This window comes from Ornithorhynchus anatinus, chromosome 19 (assembly GCF_004115215.2).
Source record: "Ornithorhynchus anatinus isolate Pmale09 chromosome 19, mOrnAna1.pri.v4, whole genome shotgun sequence".
Classification (NCBI taxonomy): domain Eukaryota; kingdom Metazoa; phylum Chordata; class Mammalia; order Monotremata; family Ornithorhynchidae; genus Ornithorhynchus; species Ornithorhynchus anatinus.
Genome location: NC_041746.1, coordinates 27163775 through 27185916, shown reverse-complemented (window position 1 = coordinate 27185916; position 22142 = coordinate 27163775). Strand labels below are relative to the sequence as shown.

Sequence of the window (22142 nt, the reverse complement as noted above, 5' to 3'; positions counted from 1 at the left end):
TCCTCATATCCACCTGTCTACCACACTAGCTCATAAGCTCCTTGAGAGCAGGAATAGTGTCTTCTAACTCTACTGAACTCTCCCAAGTGCTTAATGCAGTAAGTACTCAATAAATGACCAATTAATTCATCAAAATTCAACCATTTCCTATTAAAATCCCTTCATTTTGACTGTGAGCCCCATTTGGAACAGGGACTGTGTCCAATCTGATTAACTTGGATCTACCCCCGTGTGTTAGAACAGTGCTGGACACTTAGAGTAACAAATACAATGGTATTAATAATTAATGATAATTTTAGATTGACTAAGTATCTAAATCCTCTCAATTTCCCAGAATCCCAAACCCTAAGGTAGCCTTTTACACAGAAAAAAATCTAAACATGTTTGAACAAGGAATACTTCTTTCCAGTTTAATAGCAAGTGTAATATTCAAAAATCATTCTGGCTTATTACTTAGCTTGGTTCTAAATGTAGGAAATGACCTTCTTTTCCCTCATGCTAAATTATGGCAATTTCTGGTACAAACCAGTGTACGGTATCTATTTTCAAAATGTGTTCACCAATTAAGTTTCATCAACAGCTCTGGTTAAGTTCACTTTTATCATGTGGGTGGTAGGCATCCCTCCTCGGAGCCCAGCTAGATAAATCTGGGGCTTTGGTACTCTGCTGCAGTTTTCGCGCTTGGTCTGGGAGCCGACATCCTTCAGTGGGTAAACCTGTGAGCTGTTGTCTCTCCTCATGTGACTGAGATTAGTCTGTACTGAGTGAGTAAGTTTCTGGCGCAAATTAGCCTAAATAACAAGAGAGAACAAATCAGGGAAGTATCATTTTGAGCAAAATTACCCCCCAAACAAAAATGCGTCAGAGGCAATACCGGGTTCTAGCTACTGGGGCAGCTCCTCAAGGCACATTTCCCCTTCCCTTCCTGAATGACAGCGGGGAGGAAAGCCCCCTCCGCCACCCAGGTCCTTTGCTGCAAATGGACTCAGGATCCCTTCTGGTTCGGCACTGCTGTGAGGATTCTAGCCCTGGACACAGTGTCCACAGGCCCTCCAACATCTCCCTCTCCGGGTGCCCTAAGGAGGAGTGGGTAGAGGCAGGGCTAACAGCAAAACTCTCTCATGTTTCTACTGTCCCTCCTCAGACCACCTCCAGATGGCAGAGAGATGAGACTTACACTTCCAGCATTTACCCACTCAATTAAATACTCTCAGAGAACCTACTGGGATTTGTCACACTCTGATCTTTTGTTTTGCTATGGGGAAGAGAAGGGTGATCATGGGGAACTAGTTAATATCCATCTGATTCTGTGATTCTTTTATTCATAAGTTGGGATGTGTTTGTCCTTTTCCTATTCTAAATTGGTTACATTTGATTTCATTTAGATTCCCAAGCAATTCTGAAGGACTCACCCTAAAGATTACAAAAAGCTGTGAGATCTTACACAAAAGGCCCAATACTGTACAGTGCTAAAGAACTCTTCTATCCAATAAACTCCATAACCTGATGTTTGAGCTAAATGACAGTGTTTGAATTAACTGCCCCAATTGAAGGTCCCCCCTCCTTTTTTTGGGGAGAGGGGGCGGTAACGGGGAAGAAGGGGTCATTAAAATTATTTGTCAAAACTCTCTTGGAAGAGAACCTCCAGTAACAGATATTGCTGGATAAATCGAAAAGCAAAGTTACCCTGAATTTACAAGCTTATTCTTTTAGAACCCTTTGAAGAAGTCACCAGTGTTTTGGGCCAGCAGCTGAGCTATCAGTGGCCAGTCAGTAGTCAAAAAAATTGATTTAGTACTTTCTCTGTTCATAGTACTATTCTCTGTCCTTGCGGAGCTAAGCATCTAAAGGGGAACATAGGGAAAGTACAAATGACAGAAACTTAACAACATAAACCAGCAACTGCAGCTCAAGTGCTAAGTAACTGAGATGGCAAGGATGAAGACAGAGGGAGGCGGTTATAAGAATTTTGTGCCATTTGTTTTCATGATAATTTCATGACAATGGCATCTGCCATTGCATATTCGCAAAGAATGCAGGGTTCTCTTGTACAGCAAAGAAGAGAAATTAGGAAAGCCCTAAAAATATATATAATTTACAAGACAATCATAGGTTGTAAATGTATATTACCTACAAACCGTTCTTGAGAGCCAATCACTTTGATTGTCTTTTTCTCATTCCCACTTAGACTGTGAGGCTTAAGTGGGATAGGAACTATGACCAACCTGATTATCTTTTACCTACCCTAGCACTTAGTAAAGTGCTAAGGCGCATAGTAAATGCTTAACAAATACAAATTTTATTACAATTCTGAATGTGCACAACCTCATGCCAATGGAAATCTACTTGGCTTCATTTCTGTTTCGGCATAAGGTTAGGAGGCAATTTTCTAGTTTAAAGGTGTGGCCAAAGGTCACATGCTACATAAGGTCCTTTTGTAATACAATTTGAAATGGCCAGGAACAGTCAAACAGAGAAGCTAACTTACTTCAATTCAAGGAAATAATCCCTCCTTCTGATCCCTCCCCACACCTCCAATGACACGAGAGATGGAATCTTGCACTTTATATTGCTACAAACCAGTTTTATTGCTTTTCTTCGCAGCTCCCATTCATTCCACTCATAAGACTTCACAATAGTTGGCTGCATTATGTGGGTGTCCGTCTGAGAACTGCTGTCACACCTGGTGAATGGTTTCACAAAGCGCTTGTCCAGACTTTTGACCTGAAGAAGTGAGTTTAAAGCAGAAGAAACATTACAGATCAAACAGGATTACTTAGTTCAGCGAGAGGAATGGTGAAATTAAAAAATATGAAAATGGAATATTTGAAAACCCCTAACAGAGAAAAGAGAAATAACGGTTGTGAGCTAGCCCCTCTAACTTTAATGGACATTGTCACTTTGTGCTCACGTTTGAGACTGTGAGATAGGAGTTGAATCTTGGTGGCATTTTCCGTCAATCAAAGCTGGAATTAAGACTGGAAAAGGAGATGATTATCCTCAATTATAAACAAAGAAGTTGTCATCTCTTCAGCAGTGGTTACACAGAAATTATGCCTCTTGAGCACAGGTTTCCAAAAGCTCTTTTTTAAAGTGCTTAAAATTCTTCTGTATATTAAAGTGCATACATAAGCAAACTTTAACAACAATTATATCTTGAATAAACTATTACTGTATGCCCATATTTATATTTTAAAACAAATCCTCATTTCCAGGAAGAGTCAAAATTGAGGTCACCAGAAAGCTGTAAAATAAAACTTGGCAAATCAAGCAGGCAGTTCTAATCTACAGTTGCCAAAACTGAATTTGCAATGTATAATAGCAACAGCTGAAGTGTACTTAGTTTCCTTCACTCTCCTGAGCTAAATGCTTTCTCATTATCCTTGGCTTTACATCCTAAAATATAAGGCAGTTGTTCTAATTCTCTGTCTTCCTTTAAATAAATATTTGGCTCTGAATAAAATGGGATTGGAACTATATAAATAATAAGTGTGTTGAAAGACCACATACTGAGGCTGTTTGAAAATGTTGTTTGATTAGAATAAAAATACATTTCTGTATGTAGTTTGGTAGGGTTTATAACCCTGTCACTGGTACAAGTCTGCACCGATAGGAGGAGGTCCTTATCCAAGTGGCTTCCTTTTGGAACAAGCTCTCCATCCAACACATTCTTAGAATTGATGATGGATTCTTTGGGAACATTTGGAATAGGAGTAGGCAGCCTTGGATGATGTAACGTCAAGCGATTCTGCTGATACACCAACCTCTGACCACACTGGAGAAAGGAGAGAGCCCTTTAAGGTCATGGGTAGTTTCTGAGTCTGGAGTGGCCTTTTATCTCTAAAGACGACTGCCCTGACCCACATCACTGGGTCTACTTTTCCATCTTCACAGAAGGCAGCGACATCCTGGAGGTCTACAGTCAACTGGAGGGGTCTAAACTGCAGCTGTGATACCAGTGGCCCAAGAGTGACTGCAGGGCCTATATCATGGCTGTGGCCACAGTTCAACTTAGGGAATCACAAAGAAACTAAGAGACTCATTTTTATATTTGCAAACAACCTATTTTTCATGAGATCCTCTGACAAGAGAGCAATAAATGCCGTATAAGAAAAAAATTATGAATTTTCACAACGAGGTTTAAATGTGGCCGATCAAAATAAGTGCTTTTATAAGTGCTGGAAGTAAGGCAGAACCAGCCTGAACTTGGTGCCGGTTTAAGAAGTCCCAACGGCTGTCCTGGGTTGGCGGAGACTACGAGGGCAGCATCCCTGACCATGTGGGGACAGGCCTGGAAGGGAGGGAGGCGGGGCGATGCCTCGGCCCTTTCCCAGTCCCTGTTTGTTGTCTCTTTGGTTGTCAGCAGCTCCAGCCTCTTCCACTGCAGTCTGCCCTGAGGCTCTGCATGCCTGGTATCCTCTTCAGTGACTGGCTAGCTTTCCCTAACCCACCCCCACTCACCACCCCCACTACCCCAGAGTCTACTCACTCGAGGCACTGCCAACTCCCCTCCCTACCACAAGTCAGCAGGATGGAGATGGCAGGGGAACAGGCTAGGGCAGAGCAGCAGCAGCAGCATAGACCACCAATATTCAGGCTGGAATTTTTCCACTTTCAGCACTGCTTATTCCAATAATTATTCTTCTTTATGTCATAGAGTCTTAGCCCCACCTACCTTTGAATAAGGAATTAGGGATTCAAACTGCTGATGAAGCTCGAGAAGCTGAATTAGTTCTGCACATTCTTTTGCCCTTTCTCCAATTAACTCTATGAAGTGATCTGGATTTTGGGCGAAGGCGGTTGCAGATTTCTTGGAACTGAAAGTGTAATATTTTTCTTTGTATTTCAAAATCCCAATAGCGGGATTTCCTGCCAAGTGAAGAGAGCCAAGAAGAGAAGTCATCCAGTGTAAAACATTCAAAAGAGGCACAGATAGATCTCACTTTAGCAGAATATGGGGTCCCTTCCTCAAGATGTGACTACAACATGACTCGGATGGGCAGTGGGGTAGGAGCAGGCCTCCGTTATATGCCGGGCTATCCTGATAAACCTGGGCACTGTGTTCTGGGGTGGGTGGGGAGGCGGCTAGGTATTCAGAACTGGAGTGAGGAGACCCAGCCCACACTGTAGCCTGGTCCTCAGGCTGGGTCGGAGGCAGAAGCGGTTGGAGGCTCCCACTCTGGCTCACTATGGGAGCAGACAGTGCTGTAGGTGGCCAACTGGCCGTTTGGCATCTTGTAAGCCTGGCCCCATGCCGCCGCCTCAGAACTAAATCTGTTCCTAGGATCTCAAGGTGCCAGGGATGGGTGGCCCAGCCCCAGTGTTACTATGGAGTTTCTGGTCAGGGTGTTCCGATGAACTAAAAAAAAAAAACAAAACCAAACCCACTCAATAGTATTTATTTGAGTGATTACTGTGTGCAGGGCACTATACTAAACACTTGGGAGAGTAAAATACAATAGAGTTGGTAGTCACGATCCCTGCCTTCAAGGAGTTTACAGTCCAGGAAATAATTCCAAGTGGAATGGGTGATCTGGCTCATATTCTTTTCCTGATATTCCATTCCAGACTGTTCTGACTTACTTTCACCCCTGCTCACTTTGGCTCTCTATGCCTAGAGTCTAAAAGCTCCCAACGTAGGAACGCGAACAATTGCCACCCCTCCGCGATCCCTACTGAATTTGGTCCCTCTGGATTATTACTCTACACCTCACCCACTCTGGATTCGTGAAATTTATTGGCAAATTTTGCATTAAAAATTCTGCCATATGCATGCTCTATAGGCTACACTTCTGTCAATCCCATCTCTTGTGTTTTTAAATGTATTAGTCTTCTTCTAAGAACCAATGTTATTCAAAACTGAATAACATTTTTAAACTGTCCTCTACAGTGCCAGTCTTTTAAAGTGAGTTGTCTTTTAAGCAAGATTTTCAGAAAATATTTGTAAATAAATATTATTGTTACTTCTGGCACCTGCTGATTATTTCTATAAATGATCATTTAACCAAAACATCTTAGATTTTACACAAACTAACTTCTACAGAGAAAATGGAACCAATCCTTTTTGTAGAGTGCTTACCTGGGAGAAGGAGACCAAACTTTGTAGCAAATGTATAAGCGCAAAACCCACGGTACTGTATCAGTAATCGATCAAAATTTGCCGTAGTTTCTGGAAAAAGCCAGTCTAGATGCTTGAAATCAGACACATTTACTTTGGTTTCTAAAAGGAGAGGCAGGAAAAAATAAAAGAATATGTTTCCCCAGTGACAAGACACTATTTCTTAAGAGACCAGTTCATTGGAAGTCATTATAAAGGGTAACTTTTCTGCCAGTCATTTATCATTTTTCAGCTTGAAAGATTTCATAGGACTTCAGAAATCAAACAGGGTCAGGGCACTTTGCTTGAAGCAAACCAAATAGAGGACTGAATAATTTTACAGTTTCTCTCTGGGTCTTAATTGGGTACATTTAGCCTGCAAACATTAGGGAATTTGATGCTAGTTCTTTTCGCCACAATTCAGCATGGAGAGCTTGTGCTCATGCAAAGAGGAAACTTATCATGTCCTTCTCTGGGCCTCTTCTGACCCAGCTGGCAGTTGCTCCCAAGGTGGTAGCAGTTTAACTCTTCTTACCCCTCCCCCTTATCTACGGTGGGACTCAGGGTACAGCAGCAGCAGAGTGGGGTGATTGGAGAATTTGGAAGAGGGGTGAGGGGACTCCTCAAGGGGAGCTTCTCCATCAGGTGGAAATGCTAGCGTCGGGAGGGAGGGGGGAGAGGGTGTCTTGGAGTGAGTTTGGAGGTGGGACTAGCAGAGGCAACGGCAAAAATATTGGTCTCATCTACTAATGCTAAATTGGTGTTTTGTATTAGGTTTGCCCATGCAGACTGTATCTTCAGAGAAATATGTAGTTTGGGTAGCTGTGTCTAACATGTGACCACTAACAAGTGATGTGGGTTCAAAACAAGAAGACCCCCTGCAGCTCCAGACTCCAGGATGGCCCCGCAGGCTTAGATGGGGTTCACAGAATGACTAGAAGAGAAGCCTCCTCAGTTCTGACAATGTGTATTTTCACTATGCGGTGTAGCTGTCGGGAATTAAAGAACATGGTTCTGACAACACGGGTCTGTCTGGAAAGAAAACACGATGTGGTGGTGGCAGAAACAGTAAAGTGCACATCTGCAGTGCTGGACAGGGCAGACGTTCTGTATTGTGAACTTTCCTTAACCCAGGGTTTGTCCAGAACATAACCTCAGCATTACAGGAGACCTGAGTATTCTGTAGAGGTGGACTTTGCCTCCATGTCCCTGTCAGAAACAGAGCAGGGCCTCCCACTTAATTCTCTAGGCCCAGGAGGACGGTTCCAGAAGCATCTCAGCTTTGACTCTGAGAGCAGTAAACCTGTAGGAAACTGAGTGGAAAGGAGTGAATTCCTTTTGTATAGTGACAGCAGGGGCCAAGAGATACCTAATGGAAATTATTAAATTATTAAGTTGATGACTGCACAGCCACCTACATAGGATGTAAATCTAGTCAGGAGTATTGGGGAAAATTGAAAATAAGGAAAAAAAAATGAGAATCAGCATGTCCTAGTGGGAAGAGCATGGGTTCTAATTCCAGTTCCTCCAATTGCTTGCTTGTGTGACCTTGGTCAAATCACTTACACCTCTCTGTGCTTCAGTTTCCCCAACTGTAAAATGGGGATTAAACACCTGTTCTTGTTCCTATTTAGACTGTGAGCTCCTTTTTGGGACAGAATCATGATGGACCTGATTAACTTGTACCTACCCTAGCGCTGGGAACAGTGTTTGACACATAGTAAGTGCTTAAATACCATTTCTTAAAAAAAGACTACTGGGAAGTCACATAAAATAAATTGGATGTTAACATTCATTTTCAGATTTGTTTTAATCATGATGTCAAAAAATACTGTTTCTTGTGAGCATAGCTTTCTCTGCTCAATGACTTTGAGACACTTTGCAAAAACTATGTCAGTTTTTCCTAAGGGCTTAAGCTAAGTTTGACACATTCAAAAATGTGCTGAGTCCTTTAGGCCACTAAGGTGCCAGTTAACTCACTGGAGCAGTAATTTGAAAAATGATCCTAAATGGCCCATAAAGACAGGGTGTATCCAAAAATAATCCAGAAAGGTTACTAAGTAGTTTGAAAGTGAATTAAACTTCCCCTCTTCCCCAAACCGTATTAATTTAATACTCCTTTGATGATGATATTTCTCCCCTTTGTTAATTCTGATCAAAGTCTTTGAGTTCTTTATACAGCACAGCCAAACAAGTAGCTTCTCAAGGCTCAGAAGAGAATGACTGGCCTGGAATAAATAAACCCAAAGAGTTACTTTAATGGGCCTCTGAAAGTACTTAATTTACAGGCAAACTAACTTGTTTCAATAGCAGTTCATTATCTCATTAATCCTACCCAGGCCTCTGGCAAGGAACACTCCTTAAAAAAGAAAGATTAGAGCCCACTTAGGCATAGTGTAAAGAAAGGATAGAAGACAGGAAAGATGAGGCTAGAAATTTTAAATTGGGAAAGAATTTCAAAGGAGAATGAGAAAATGGCCAACAAATTTTCATACCAAGGCTTTCTCTTAATCTTTCCACATCAGTTTTCACAATGATTCCCTCAAGGAGACCTTGTATCATCTCCTCAGGAAAGAGTTGAGCATGTGCTTCCAGGAATGGTTTCAGGTGAGTAGTCAAATTGCTGAGGACACTAAGCAACACAATCTCATCTTGAAAGCTGGTCCATAAACTAGAAAGTGATATAAAGATAGGCTGGGGGAGGGAAAAGGAAGATGTTAAAAACCCAATATTCTATTATCTAAGCAATAAGATTAAAAGTCAAATTGGCAAAATTAATAAAATACAATGGACTATTATACAAAGAGGGGCAAACTCTGCTTATGCTTACATGTTGAAGTAGGTGACTTGTGGGTAAGGAAAGATATTGACCTCAGAGTATGAAAAAGCAGCCTGATTTTATATTGTACCTTCATTCTGTGCATTTTACTTTAATGCCTCAGATTTTCAAAGAGACCTCATCTATATACAGATAAAAAAGTACAAGAGTTCATACAAGAAAGCAATATTCATGAGAATGTCTTCAGAAATGAGGTTCTTTAAATAAGATGCATTTTCATTTTTCTTCACAAATTTTTTTGGTTAGAGGTGTGAACTGATTTTTGAACTTTCCAGGGAGAAATTTCCAGATGTCTGGTCAGAGAAAAAGACAAATACTGTTTCATAATCCCCCAATTCTGGCTCTGTGCTGCTCCCTCCACCATTCCAGCTCTGGTTGCATCCACATCAGGAAGTTACTCCTGAATCCCTGGAAGAAGTGAGATCACAGTGATGGCAGCAGAGGTAGGGCCTATGAGGCTAAGCAAATGGTAGGGATGATACAACATTACTTATTCTTCTCCCTCCCCTCCCCCCTGCAACAACTCCACCTCTATTCCAGAATAGCTTTTCTCAAATACGGTGCCCTGGCATTTTCTTTACCACTTACAGTAACTGACGAAACAAGGGGAAGGTAGAAAGGCAGAGGCAGATGGAGGGAAATTGGCAAAGTCCTGGCGAGAGACAGTGACAGACAGGCCGAGACAGGAGGGTGAGGAGAGTCGGGGAGTGAGCAAGTATTCCTTCAAACATTATGAGTGTGTCACAGGTTTCTACTAGTTTTCCAAAACAAAACCACTGCTCCTGAGGTAGTCTGCTGATGACAATAATTTATTGCTGGGACAACATATATTTGCCCACAAGAGAAAGCAACTCTTCCCTTATTGGTAGTTATCAGAACCAAACAGTATTAGGAACTAAAACTCCTTAGAGTAACCAAACAAGATGGGAAGGGTTAGTGCTTAGAAAATCTGCATCTGTTTGGTTATACAAATTTTCAATTATTTCAACAAGCCTTAGAACCAATTAGTTTGGAAAACTGGTTCTTCATATATTTACTTGTCCAGAACAGTGTATTTCATTAAGGCCAGGGGATCTACAGCATAGTTTATGCCCCATAACTCTTGTGCCAAATTAATCCCTTTATATTCGGAACAGGGAAGTGTTGCCTTGAGAGTGAGCAAATATCAGATATAACAAATCATAATTGATCAAGGACTCAATCTGCAAAGCACCTTCTATGACTTCATATTTTCCTCCAATTATGTTAAAATCTTGCACTAGTTTCAAATCAATCACATTTACCGAGTGTTTAGTGTTTTCAGAACACGGTACTAGGTGCATAAAGAAAACACAATTCATAGATTTGATGACTAAGATATAGGCATTCCCACATGCATCCATAACACTTATTTATTTATATTAATGTCTATCTCCCCTTCTAGACTGTAAGCTCAGGATGGGAAGGGAATCTGTCTCCCAACTCTGTTACATTTTACTCTCCCCAGGGCTTAGTAAAGTGCCCTGTAAACAGTATGTGCTCAGTAAATATGATTGATTGAATAATCTATTTTTTTTTTGCTGTTGTTGTTGTTGTTCAGAAGAAGGCATATTCACCTAACTAAAAGGCTAATAATATCATCTTTAGATACTTACATAAACCTGTGATGTTGGTACAGCTGTCTTTGCTTGAACAACAGTTTTTAAATATTCGATTTGGGCTGCTAATTGCTTTTCCATCATTTCCACCTCTTGGGCACAGGTAATCACATCTGCCTGGGTGAACATTATAATGTATGTTAATGAATCACATGCAGGACGGGATGGAGATTGACATGAAACACTAAGGTGGGAGAAAATCAGACTCACGAGCTTCTGCGTCTCTGGGTTATCCTGAGGATTATCCACTTACATCACAGTTTCCAAACATCCATCCTTATTAAGCCACACTTTGGATTAATTCCTCTTGGCTTTTGGTTAATCAATTGATTTTAAACTGCCTAGGCCTCTAGGCACGCTTTTAGTAATATAAATTTCTCCTACACTTTTAATTGGCCGGGAATACCAATTAGCTTCACCCACCCTTAATCGGGTAGCCTAGCCTTCAAGGGAGTTCTAAATCATCAGCCGGCCAAGAAAACTGCCAGTTCTTCCCACACCAGTCACGTGGGTGATGCGTAGGAGGTGGGAAGCATCAATCTGAAAAAGTTCTGTTCCAGGCCTGAGTGGATATTTTCCTAGGAGTTTTCTTTGTAGTTGTAACTTGCTTAATTCTTGCACTGCTTAAGCACGCCTGGGCCCATGCTAATGTGTATGACTACTGTGGTTCTCTTAAAAAATTAATGGCTTGGTCCTTCCATTTGCCTGAGCTCACGGAGCCCATTACATTAATTTGTTTTGAAGAAGTCAGGCTTCGAGATACTTGCTCACCAGGATGATATGAAGGAAAACCTCATACTGTCTCATGTTGAACAGTGCTTCTTTGATCTTTAATGGCTCAAGCTCCACAATTCGGAGTGGGTTCTCTGCTGCCGCCTCAAGGATAGCTGTGTAGCAATATGCCTGGTTCTGAGATGCCTGAAGTTCTGAGTCAAGATGCTGGGTGGTCAGTGGAATAGCTTCATTTAGAATAGCTGGCACTGTTTCAAAATTTTACATGGAGACACATCAATTCGCTGAAAGAATGATTTCAACAGTATTTATGAATGTGGCTGCCTAGAGCATGCCTGAGGGCTCCTCCCACATTCTGTGCAGGTAAAAATTGTCCCTAAATGCACGGCAGCGGTTGCTCTCTGCACTGCCTGGCCCTGTTTTAGTTTCTCCCTAGGGGCTGTAATCTTCCTCTCGTCTCTTCCCTAAGAGAGTCGATTCATCTCTAATGGTGGCCACCTGGATGGTCTAGTGGCCGAGCTCCAACACTCTCACTTTCTATCTAGGCCTTGTGCGGTGCTGCCTCCACCAGCCTCTGCTTTCACCTGTAGTTCTCAGAAACTCCCAGCCCAACTCTGGCAGAGAACTCGGACATAAGCAGAGCAGGTCATCATCAAAGAAGCCATCCCCTCCCTCGGCTTTGCAGCTGCCTCTCCTGTCATCCTCGGGCTCTCTTCGTAAGCCCAGGAAGAAACCGCAGGCAGGTCTCTGGATGCTTGCTGGCACTGGGTTACTAAAAAATAGTATACCTTCTAAAGTGCAGATGGTAGTCTGAGTCCCTTGGACAGCTACAAGGATGCCCAGATAGGATTACAGGCAAGGGATGGGGGGTGAGGGGGAAGAACAGGATGAGGGGGGAGGGGAGGGGATTAGTACGGGATAATTGTTTACAAGGCTCCCCTCCAAGTCACACCATCTCTTGAACACCAACCAGTCTGACACCCTTCCCCACAGCACCTTGTGAGGCAGCTGGTGGACAAACATTTACTAATCACTCTCAGATCCTGACAAAAGATGCAACTAGTAATCATACTTTTGACCCCTTATACAGAAGGGATTTTAATTTAAATGTCACTACTCAACCTTCAAAATGCATTTACAGGCAGGGCTACTGTTACTTGACCCTTATGCAATTAATCCAAAATTGTACCTACAATCGTCAATGCCTTCTCCTCCCTTTTCACAGCTTCGGTTAAATAACCTAATTCCCGTAACAATCATGGTGAATTCTTTCAGCTGGCGCTCCTTGTCTTTCTTATTGAGGGAAAGGAAGGTTCCAAGTTCAGTCTGAGGAAAAACACTCTGCAGAGCAGCTGCAAGAGACCAAAATCATATGGGGAAAATGACACAGCCCAACTACCAGAGAGTAAGGGCCAGACGAGGGCTTTTTTTCTTCTTTCAGCAGAAAAGGGCAAAGATACACATTTGAACAGTAAGAACACTTACTAACAACAATAGAATATTAGATGTTAATTCTCTAGAATCACATATGAATTTAGAACAAATCATTTCTTGCAGAATCAAATTGATCAACTGTGGTTGAATGAGAAGTTCCAACTTTTCAACTTGAGAAGGGGGGCAAACTTGGGTGGAGTACTGACAGAATATTGGAGGGAAACTGTGGTATTTACAAAGTACTTAATAAATACTGTTATTTTGACTATTTTTAATCATCAAAAACCCCATTACCAAAGTGCAATATACTATAATTAATCAATCAGCCAATATTTGCTGAAAGCCTGTTGGCAAAACACACTACTAAGCACTTGGTAAAATAATAAGAAAGGCCTTCTCCTCGAAGCCCCCAAAGAGCTTTCAATCTAGCAAGAGAGACAAACACTAAATTGCAAACAGGAGGACTAGGAGAATACAAGAATTTAAATGTGGATTAGTGAGAGGTTAGAAGGTAGTATATATGTCAGTCACCATGTGGACAGTAGTTCTGTGGAAAGTTGTAAGTGCTTCTGGGCAAAGGTAGTTCCAAAATGCTGAGGTGATAGTTGGGCAAATAGGACCTAGTCGGGAAACAAATTAATTAGGGAGGTCTTCCTGAAGGAGGTGGCATTTCAAAAGAGCTTTGAAGCGGGGGGAGAGTGTGGCCTGGAGGATGTGAATGAGGAGGAAGTTCCAAGCATGAGGAAGGGTCAGAGGCAACAGAAATGAGAAGGAGGAACGAAGAGCGTGAGTTAGGGTCTAAGTCTAAATGAGTCTAAGTCTCATCCAGATTCTAAGTAGAAATAGGTTGAGCCTATAAAAATTCGAAATTTGTAGCATTTTTAATTTCAACCAAGGTGCAACATAAGGGAGGCATATGTTGGGAGTGAGGCTCTTTACCCCTACTACCCCTTTCCACTCAATCTTTCCTCCGGGGCAGAGACAGAACCTGTTCTCGTATTCAACTCAAAGACTGCTTGCTCTAACAAATTGTTGCTGTGGCCTTGCTAAATTAACCTACTTGCTGTTATCCTTTCTTCCAATTCTCCTAGTCAGCTTTTCTCCTCTAGTTCTGAGAAAAATCAGCATATCGGGTTTTTTAGATGAATAGCTTTTTGGAGACATACATGGAAAGAATGGCCTGAAATGAGCTTCTATTTCCTTGTCTGGGCTTCAGCTGATTTGTAAGTAACCACAGTGTGTAATTTCCAGAGCTGTCGAGTGACAACATTTTGTGAACACAACATTACAACTTCTTCCAAAGAATGGGAAAGCTTTCGAATACTGACCTGTTGCTTCTCTGACAACTTTGATATCTGTAGGGGACCCAAGGCCAGAACGCAATAACACATAGCTGACAATCTTGCGGTAGAGACTCTCTAGCTCATTTCTAGAACGAGCCCGATTATCTGTGATCTCTCTGCTAACAGTGCCTAATCGGCTTTCTAGGACTCGATGATGTTCATCAAGAAATTCCTCTGGACAAAAAAAAGAAAATATCTTTCATACAAACAGTATTTAGTAAACAAGCTTACTCTGTTCTCATCTAAAATGCCCTGCAACACTAGACATACCAACCAAATTTCTATGACATAAATGTCCTTTATATTTTCTTTGGCATTCTTATTTAAATACAATCAGAACAATTACAGACACATCAGTGTAAAAACAAAGTCAACCCCACAGACCCAGTGACATAAATGATAGAATTTGGTGAAATGCAGTGGACTTCGCAATTTCAGTCAGGTAGGAACTATCAAAACAGTGTTGACGTCTCCCAGTGAATAGATAAAAGGCAAATTAAACATAAATCCTGCTTTACAGAAATTATTGTTTCAAGAAACATCATATTTCAGTGTCCAATTTCTCTGAGATTCAGAAAACAAGCAACATGGTCTAGTGAAAAGAGCATGGGCCTGGGGCCCAGAGGACCTGGGTTCTAATCCTGAATCCACCACTTGCCTGATGTGTGACCTTGGGCAAATCACTTAACTTCTCTGTGCCTCGTTTCCTCACCAATAAGATCTAGATCTGTAAGAACTAATCATTTTAAAGCCAAATTAAAATTCCACTTTTTGGAAATTTAAACCCAATCTCTATGGACTGTAAGGTCATTATGGACAGGGAATGTGTCTGTTATATTGCTGTAGTGTACTCTCCCAAGCACTTAGTACAGTGTTCTGCACAGAGTAATCACTCAACAAATACAACTGATTGTAAAATGAGGATTCAATATCTTTCCTTCTTTCCACTTGGACTGTGAGCTCCATGTGTGACAGAGACTGGTCACCATTGACCAGAAATGAATTGGTTATTTTATCTACCACAATACTTAGAACAGTGTAAGTACAGAGTAAGCCTTTAATCAAGCCTTTAAGCCTTTATTACTGTCATCATTTAATCTCCGCCCCCCCCCCCCCCCCCTCTTAATACAGTGGTTAGAACACAGTAATTGCTTAACAAATACCATCACTGTTATTACTATCATTATTAAGTACAATGTTACAGAAAGAATAGGAACAATTATCCCTCATTATATGCTGTAATTTTATTTGAGTATAATACACCCCTTGGGGGTGGGGGGGAAAATCAAGCCATTAATCTTAGGAAATAATTAGATCCTGGTTTCAGCCCTGAGACAGGTTTGCGGGGAGCCCCACCCAGAAACAGATTGAAAACTAAACCTGACGTGGCCCCTGGACCCTGTTCAACCCTGATATCCAACATACATTTTATGTAGTGTTCCATTGTTAAAAGTGTATTTCCTTATAACACTGAATGAAGAGATAAAACAAACCACAAGTAACATATCTTAAGTGAAACTCCACATTCTTCTTTCCAAAGGAATGACTTTTTTTTTTCATGATGTAGCTATGCTCCAAGACAAAGGCCAGTCAGCTTACAGGTTCTATTAAATTATAATTAAATTTTAATACTGTAATTTAATTGTAATATCTCCCATACAATATTCAATACTGATAATTAATACTCCAAAATGCCTCTTAAATTACATTTCCAGTAAAAATATGAAATTACTCAAAATTCCACCATATCCTTAAAGATATATCCTTTAAGATTTTTTTCAATATTTTTAAGATACTTTAGCCAAGGTGCATTGCACAGCCCAACGAAAATGTGATAGGTAATAGAAAAGTTATTTCTAGGATTCAAGTGCATGTACCTCGGTTTGTGTAATTCATATCGAAGAAAACTTGCATCTTAATTGTATCCAGGGATGGATTTTTTTTATCCAGTAGTCTGCCAACACAGAGCTAAGAGAAAAATTGCACAAATGAATATCTTCTAACTAAATTATGAAAACACCTGCACTGAATCTAATAAAAGGATGCACCCCCCCCTCCCCCCCCAACCCATTCTGCCTGGTGCTAACAACAGTTTTCATTACTGGGCCATGGGGGGAGGATGTGCCAGTATGTACAAATCCAGTTCAGCTCCTGCCACCTCTACTTTGGGGTCCTATGGCACCACAATAGCCCCTTCATGTGCCCCTGCCCCCCAAACAATCGCAGGGATCAGGATGGGGCAGATAGAGGAATGTGATCAGTAATAACCTAAAGGGGCAACCCAGGCAGCTGCTCTTTGCACCTGGGAGTTACAATGCAGTCAACAGGTGAGTCAAATAAAAGCTGGGGTGCTGTTCTCTGCCTATTGTTAGTGGGGGCAGAAGGGGAAGTGCCTTAGGGGGGTAACAGTTTGTGTTCTTTTCAGTCACAGAACCACTTCAGCAGGGGAAAATTCCCCATGAACAGACTCTGGAGAGCAAGTGAGATCCCACTCTATTCAAAGACTTAGGCTACTGAAACTAGGGTTGGGTCTGCTTCCACCTCAAACTGGCCCGGCCTTAGCGTCCAGCTACTTTCCCAAATCCACTCTTTTTCCATCAGGACCATGTACTAGCATCGTTACTCAAGGGTCCTATAGGGTTCATTTTTCTGAGGAAAGGAGTGAGAAATGAGGATAAGCTACCCAGAAGGAACAAGGGTACCTCCTCCTAAAGGTAAAAGTCTCCAAAGACTGCAGGCAGATCACAGATTTACAACCTAGTCTTTGATGATTAAAAAAAACAAACAGGTCCCTTGATTTTATAGCCCACTGTTCTAATCTGTACACTGCATTCTTTTACATTATGATTTAGGAAAAAGTCATATTAAGAGTCTTAGAAAATGCATGAAAAGCCTCCAAGATGTGATATTATAGATGATTATGGCTTGAGAAAGACACAAAATTATCTTTTGTATTTAATGTGCCTTCCAAATTCAGGCATAAACTCTAACTCATCTTCAACTGTGCTATCAGTAACTTTGTTTAGAGTTGGAAAACCTGACACCTAATTTAGTCAGCCATTTATTCTCTCTGAATTGTTCTTCATATATATGCCATAAAATTGACAAATCTCTAATACTACACTAATGAAGAGGCCAATTAATAAAGCATATTACCCTCTCAACATCAGAATAAATCACTAAAATCTCTATATTATGTAAAACTATATATTCCTAGATTCCATGATTGAACTCCTAATTACCTTAATGAGTTTTTGTACATCATTTTTTGTAAGGATTCGATCCACATTAAACCCGTTCCTTGGATCCAAAACTACTGCTTTCACCTATTAAATAACAAAATAGTGCAAATTTCCATGATGAATTTGTTTAAACACATTTCCCTATAAGTCAGCACTTCCCTTGTGCTATTACAGGCAACTCTTGATTACTAAGGGACAATTAGTTGCTGCATTATTCCGGATCCTGGCTTCTGCCCCTTTCCCCTTTGGCTACCTGCTTTTTAGGTACTGAGCAGTATAGTCCTGTGCAGAAAATGGTCTTTATTACAGCATCTTACAATCCTAAACAATTTATTTTTTACACCAAAATTTTTCAAATACCAAAGATTCGCGTGTGAATAATTGAGGGAAAAAGCAACAAAATAATGTGATGTGGTGGCTAAACCCACTGTAGTCTTGGCTGTAAAAAGAGAATTACCAAGGATACACCAGTCAATGCATGGTGTCTGAAAGTATGTGTATTTCTGAGAAGTTTTTTTTTTTTTAAATCACAATATTTCATCTTATAGCATCCATAATCAATCCAGTAAAAATTGGAAAATTAATCTCCATGAAGAAAATACAGAATTAAGATGGGAATGATTTTTAGACAATTCTGAAAGTCCACAAAAATACTTTAAAAGTAATTCCTCATAAATATGGAATTTTTAAGTTATTGAGCAAAAAAATAAACACTTCCCAAACACTTATTTGTCTCATTTGAGAATTTTAGGTGATTGTCTCAGGATTTTCCCCACAAATACGCCTGCCAAATACTAAAGCTTCCCTCGCGCCGAGTTTAAGGGGAAAACGGAGACAATTAAAAGAGTGAAAGGATAGGGGAAAAAAATGTTTTACTCTTACCATAAAAGCCACCAAGGTCTCAGAAACAGTTTCTCCTTGGACTGCACATTCCCCTCCTATTTCTCTAATGATATTCTTTATAACACTTTCAGTCTGGCTGTATGACATTCTGGACAAATAAAACAATGGCATTTTTGATACTTGTACATATTCTTATTTCATCCAATTTTCCCCCCATGTAATATTTGAAGACATTTAAAAACGCTTACAACTGACAGTCATCCCTCTAGATTTCCAGCTATAAGCCTTACCCTGAAACAGAGTTGATTTAAAGGGACTTGGGCCAAAAATGACTTAAATTTTCTTCTTGTTGCTTGCATGCCTGCTGATGACATTCAACTTCCTTTGGATCATGTGTTTTTGCTTTTTTCTCATTAGGTAAAGACCAAAAGTAATTGACACAAAAATATATGAATAACTGAATTTCCAGAAAGCCCAAACAACCTTTTTGAAGGCAGCCGAGAATCAGCTTGGAGGACAAAGAAATGAAATCCACTATTAGCTCCTCTATTAAAGCAGGATTTCTGAAGAGGATGAGTTTTTTTAGTTTTTTGCTTGTCAATTTTGATAAATTTAACTTTTAATTCTTTAGAAAATCTTAAATTCCTTAGTACATCATTATAAAACCATGCGTTTCAGTACTTAGGGCAAACATATCCAAATTTCAGGGTCCCCATTCTGCCACTCAAAAAATGACTTATGGAACCCCCAAGAGTCCCACTTTTGTCAGGGTGGTGGTAGGACCTAGGCCATGACAGCGGAAAGACCAAAGAAGCCCAGCGACCGGCAGGTAGTGGAAGGTAAGTGGAGAGGTGAGAAAAGCAGCCAAGGCTATATCTTCTCCACCACCAACAGTCTGTGTTTCAGCATCCCATAGCCATTTCTGCATTTTGGTGGCTTCACATGGGGGGCAGAAGAGACGGTCAGCCTGAAGAGTGGCCTTGCCATGCTGGACACCTCTAGAACACAGGTCCCAAAAACTGAAAGGCAGCAGCATTGGCACTAGCTTCAACACGGAGCTAACAAGGAAGGATGGGGGAAAAGTCCTGTCTCCTTCTTACTGCTGCAGGAGGAGCAACCCAAGGCCTAGCTGCCTTCAGGGAAGAGTTTTCAGGGTCAGAATTCGGTTTATGTGTGTGTTCGTTTTCGTTGCCCTACCCCGAGTGCTTATCTACCTTTTACTTTCTCTGGTCTGTTCCTTCCTTTTGATTCCGCTTCACAATGCTGCCTTTTTTCTCCGCTAACTTTGGGTCACTGCCTCACCTGTAATTCATTCCTCCATTTATTCATTCATCCCATTTTAGGTCTCGGAAGAAAGCCTCACTTTAGCCAAGTTAGAAGTTGGTGTTCTGGTAAAAATGTAAACAGACAGGATCAAAAGTCTATCGTCATACTGGACAAACACACGTATTCCCGAGTTGAATACACACTGTTAGAATTGAAGACATTTCCTGTAACCTTGAAGCCAAAAAAATATAGAATATGCAACCCACCTACTGGTTATTTCTCCTGAAGTTAAGCGGTATACTCCTCTTAAACCAATGGAAGCTTTGTTTGCAGAGGAAACACCCTCTACTGACAGTGCAGATGATCAAAAGTTCAGATGAAAGATATTGGTCTCCCGTCTTGCCAGCAAAATCACACAGGCTCCCAGAGGCCTACACTTCCCTCCCAAGGCACTTCTGGCCTCTCTCCAGGACAAAATGCACCCAATTTTGCTCAGCCAACTCCCTTTTATTTTTTGATTATCTGAGCTATTCTCCATAAGATAATCTCGTTGGTTGAATGGGGGTACATTCATTCGAATGCATTTATTGAGCACTTACTGTGTGCAGAGCATTGTACTAAGAGCTTGGAAAGTACAATTCAGCAACAAATAGAGACAATCCCTACCCAACAATGGGCTCACAGTATAGAAGGGGGGAGACAGGCAACAAAACAAGCAGCGTGGCTCAGTGGAAAGAGCATGGGCTTTGGAGTCAGGGCTCATGAGTTCAAATCCCAGCTCTGCCACTTGTCGGCTGTGTGACTGTGGGCAAGTCACTTAACTTCTCTGTGCCTCAGTTCCCTCATCTGTAAAATGGGGATTAAGACTGTGAGCCCCACGTGGGACAACCTGATTCCCCTATGTCTACCCCAGCGCTTAGAACAGTGCTCGGCACATAGTAAACGCTTAACAAATACCAACATTAAAACAAAACAATTAAACAGGCATCAACAGCATCCCTGCTCCTTCCTCACAGACTGGGCTGGAGAGAGGGAAGGTCAATCCTTGGACCTCAACTGTGAAAACTGAACTGGTGTGATCTATCGATAAAATGCATTTAATCTCAGGATTAAATTACAAATGATACCGAAGAATGGATGGACACCCACCTATTCAGGAAATTTACAGGTGGGCCCCGACCTTAACACAAAGGGATGAGAAGCAGCGTGGCCAAGTGGATAAACTACAAGCCCAGGAGTCAGAAGAATTTGGGTTTTAATCCCAGCTCTACCACTTGTGTGCTGTGTGACCTTGGACAACTCACTTCACTTCTCTGTGCCTCAGTTACCTCATCTGTAAAATGGGGGTTAAGACTGGGACCTCCATTTGGGACCTGATTACCTAAGCTCATTATGGGCAGGCAATGTGTCTGTTTATTTTTATGGTTTACTTTCCCAAGTGCTGAGTATAGTGCTCTGCACTCAGCACTCAATAAATATGACTGTATCTACGCTAGTGTTTAGAACAGGGACTGGCACATTGTAAGTGTTTAACAAATACCATAAACAAAACAAGCAACCAAAACATCTCTCTGTGCCTCAGTGACCTCATCTGTAAAATGGGGATTAAAACTGTGAGCCCTTTGTGGAACAGGGCTTGTGCCTAAGTTCATTAGCTTGTGTCAACACCAGTGCTTAGTACAATACCTGGCACACAGTAAGTGCTTAACAAATACTGCTTAGAAAAAAAACAACTCGGGCCTGGGTTGATGACCCTGCTTTATCCTGTACTCTTGCTAGAAGAGATGGGCCCGATGGACCCTTCATATGGGATTTTTGGCCAGGCGGGCAGCCCCTATGGGTTTATTGATAATAAGATGAAGAGGAAGCATGGTATTTGTTAAGTGTATACTATGTACCAGACACTGAACTAGGCATTGGGGTGGATACAAGCAAATCGGGTTAGACACAGTCCCTGTCCCATGTGGGGGCTCCCAGTCTTAATCCCCATTTGACAGATGAGGTAACCGAGGCCCAGAGAAGTGATTTAACCCAAGGTCATACAGCAGATAAGCGGGGGAGCCAGGAACAGAACCCAGGACCTTCTGACACTAGGATCGGAACCCAGGCCCTTCTGACTCCAGGATCAGAACCCAGGACCTGACTCCAGGATTAGAACCCAGGACCTTTTGACTCCCAGGCTCGTGCTCTACCCACTAGGCCAGGCTGTTTATTGTTGAAGGCCACTTCCCGGCCCTGCCAGGCCCGGTCCTCTGCAGTCTCAAGTCTCCCGGCAGGCAGGTGGGCAGGCAGGGGGGCAGGCAGGACTCTTCCCCTAGCACAAGGAGGGATGGGCTGCGTGTCTAAATCATCCCCTGGGACCCCCGGGGAAGCCGGCACACCCTCGCCCACCCGGAATGGTCCCTGAGCCCCCCGAACCCAGCTACCTCTTCCGGCGCCATCCGCAGGGTCCGTCGCGTTACCATGGAGACCGGACGCGTTGCCACGGATACCGGACGCGTTACCATGGAGATCGGACGCATCACCGGCAGGGGCGCGGCCAAGGCGGGGTCGGGGACTAGAGGGGAGGGCCAATGGGGCCTTCCCCCTTGACGTGGGTTCTAATCCCGCCTCCGCCACGTGTCTGCTGGGTGGCCTTGGGCGGGTCACCTCACTTCCTTGGGCCTCAGCTCCCTCGTCTGGAAAATGGGGATAATAATAATAAGCGCT

General features: G+C 42.0%; 1 protein-coding gene across 3 annotated transcripts; it reads right to left on the bottom strand.

Annotated features, from left to right (window-relative positions):
* Nucleotides 1–383: 383 nt before the first annotated feature.
* On the bottom strand, nt 384–21955 carry CFAP206 (cilia and flagella associated protein 206). 3 transcript variants are annotated; one of them, XM_007670743.4, is made up of 14 exons: nt 21860–21955; nt 19382–19555; nt 18207–18315; nt 17325–17408; nt 15960–16050; nt 14068–14256; nt 12499–12657; nt 11345–11553; nt 10571–10690; nt 8593–8791; nt 6080–6220; nt 4676–4869; nt 2581–2724; nt 384–791 (listed from the first exon to the last, which is right to left on the bottom strand). In XM_007670743.4, the coding sequence occupies exons 3-14, from the start codon at nt 18312–18314 to the stop codon at nt 564–566; spliced, it is 1866 nt and encodes a 621-aa protein (XP_007668933.1). In that variant the 5' UTR covers nt 18315; nt 19382–19555; nt 21860–21955; the 3' UTR covers nt 384–563. The 3 variants fall into 3 exon arrangements, with proteins under 3 accessions (XP_007668933.1, XP_007668931.1, XP_001513345.2); XM_007670741.4 differs by having other exon boundaries at nt 19470–19555; XM_001513295.6 differs by lacking the exon at nt 21860–21955 and adding an exon at nt 19700–19720 and having other exon boundaries at nt 19470–19555.
* Nucleotides 21956–22142: the final 187 nt, after the last annotated feature.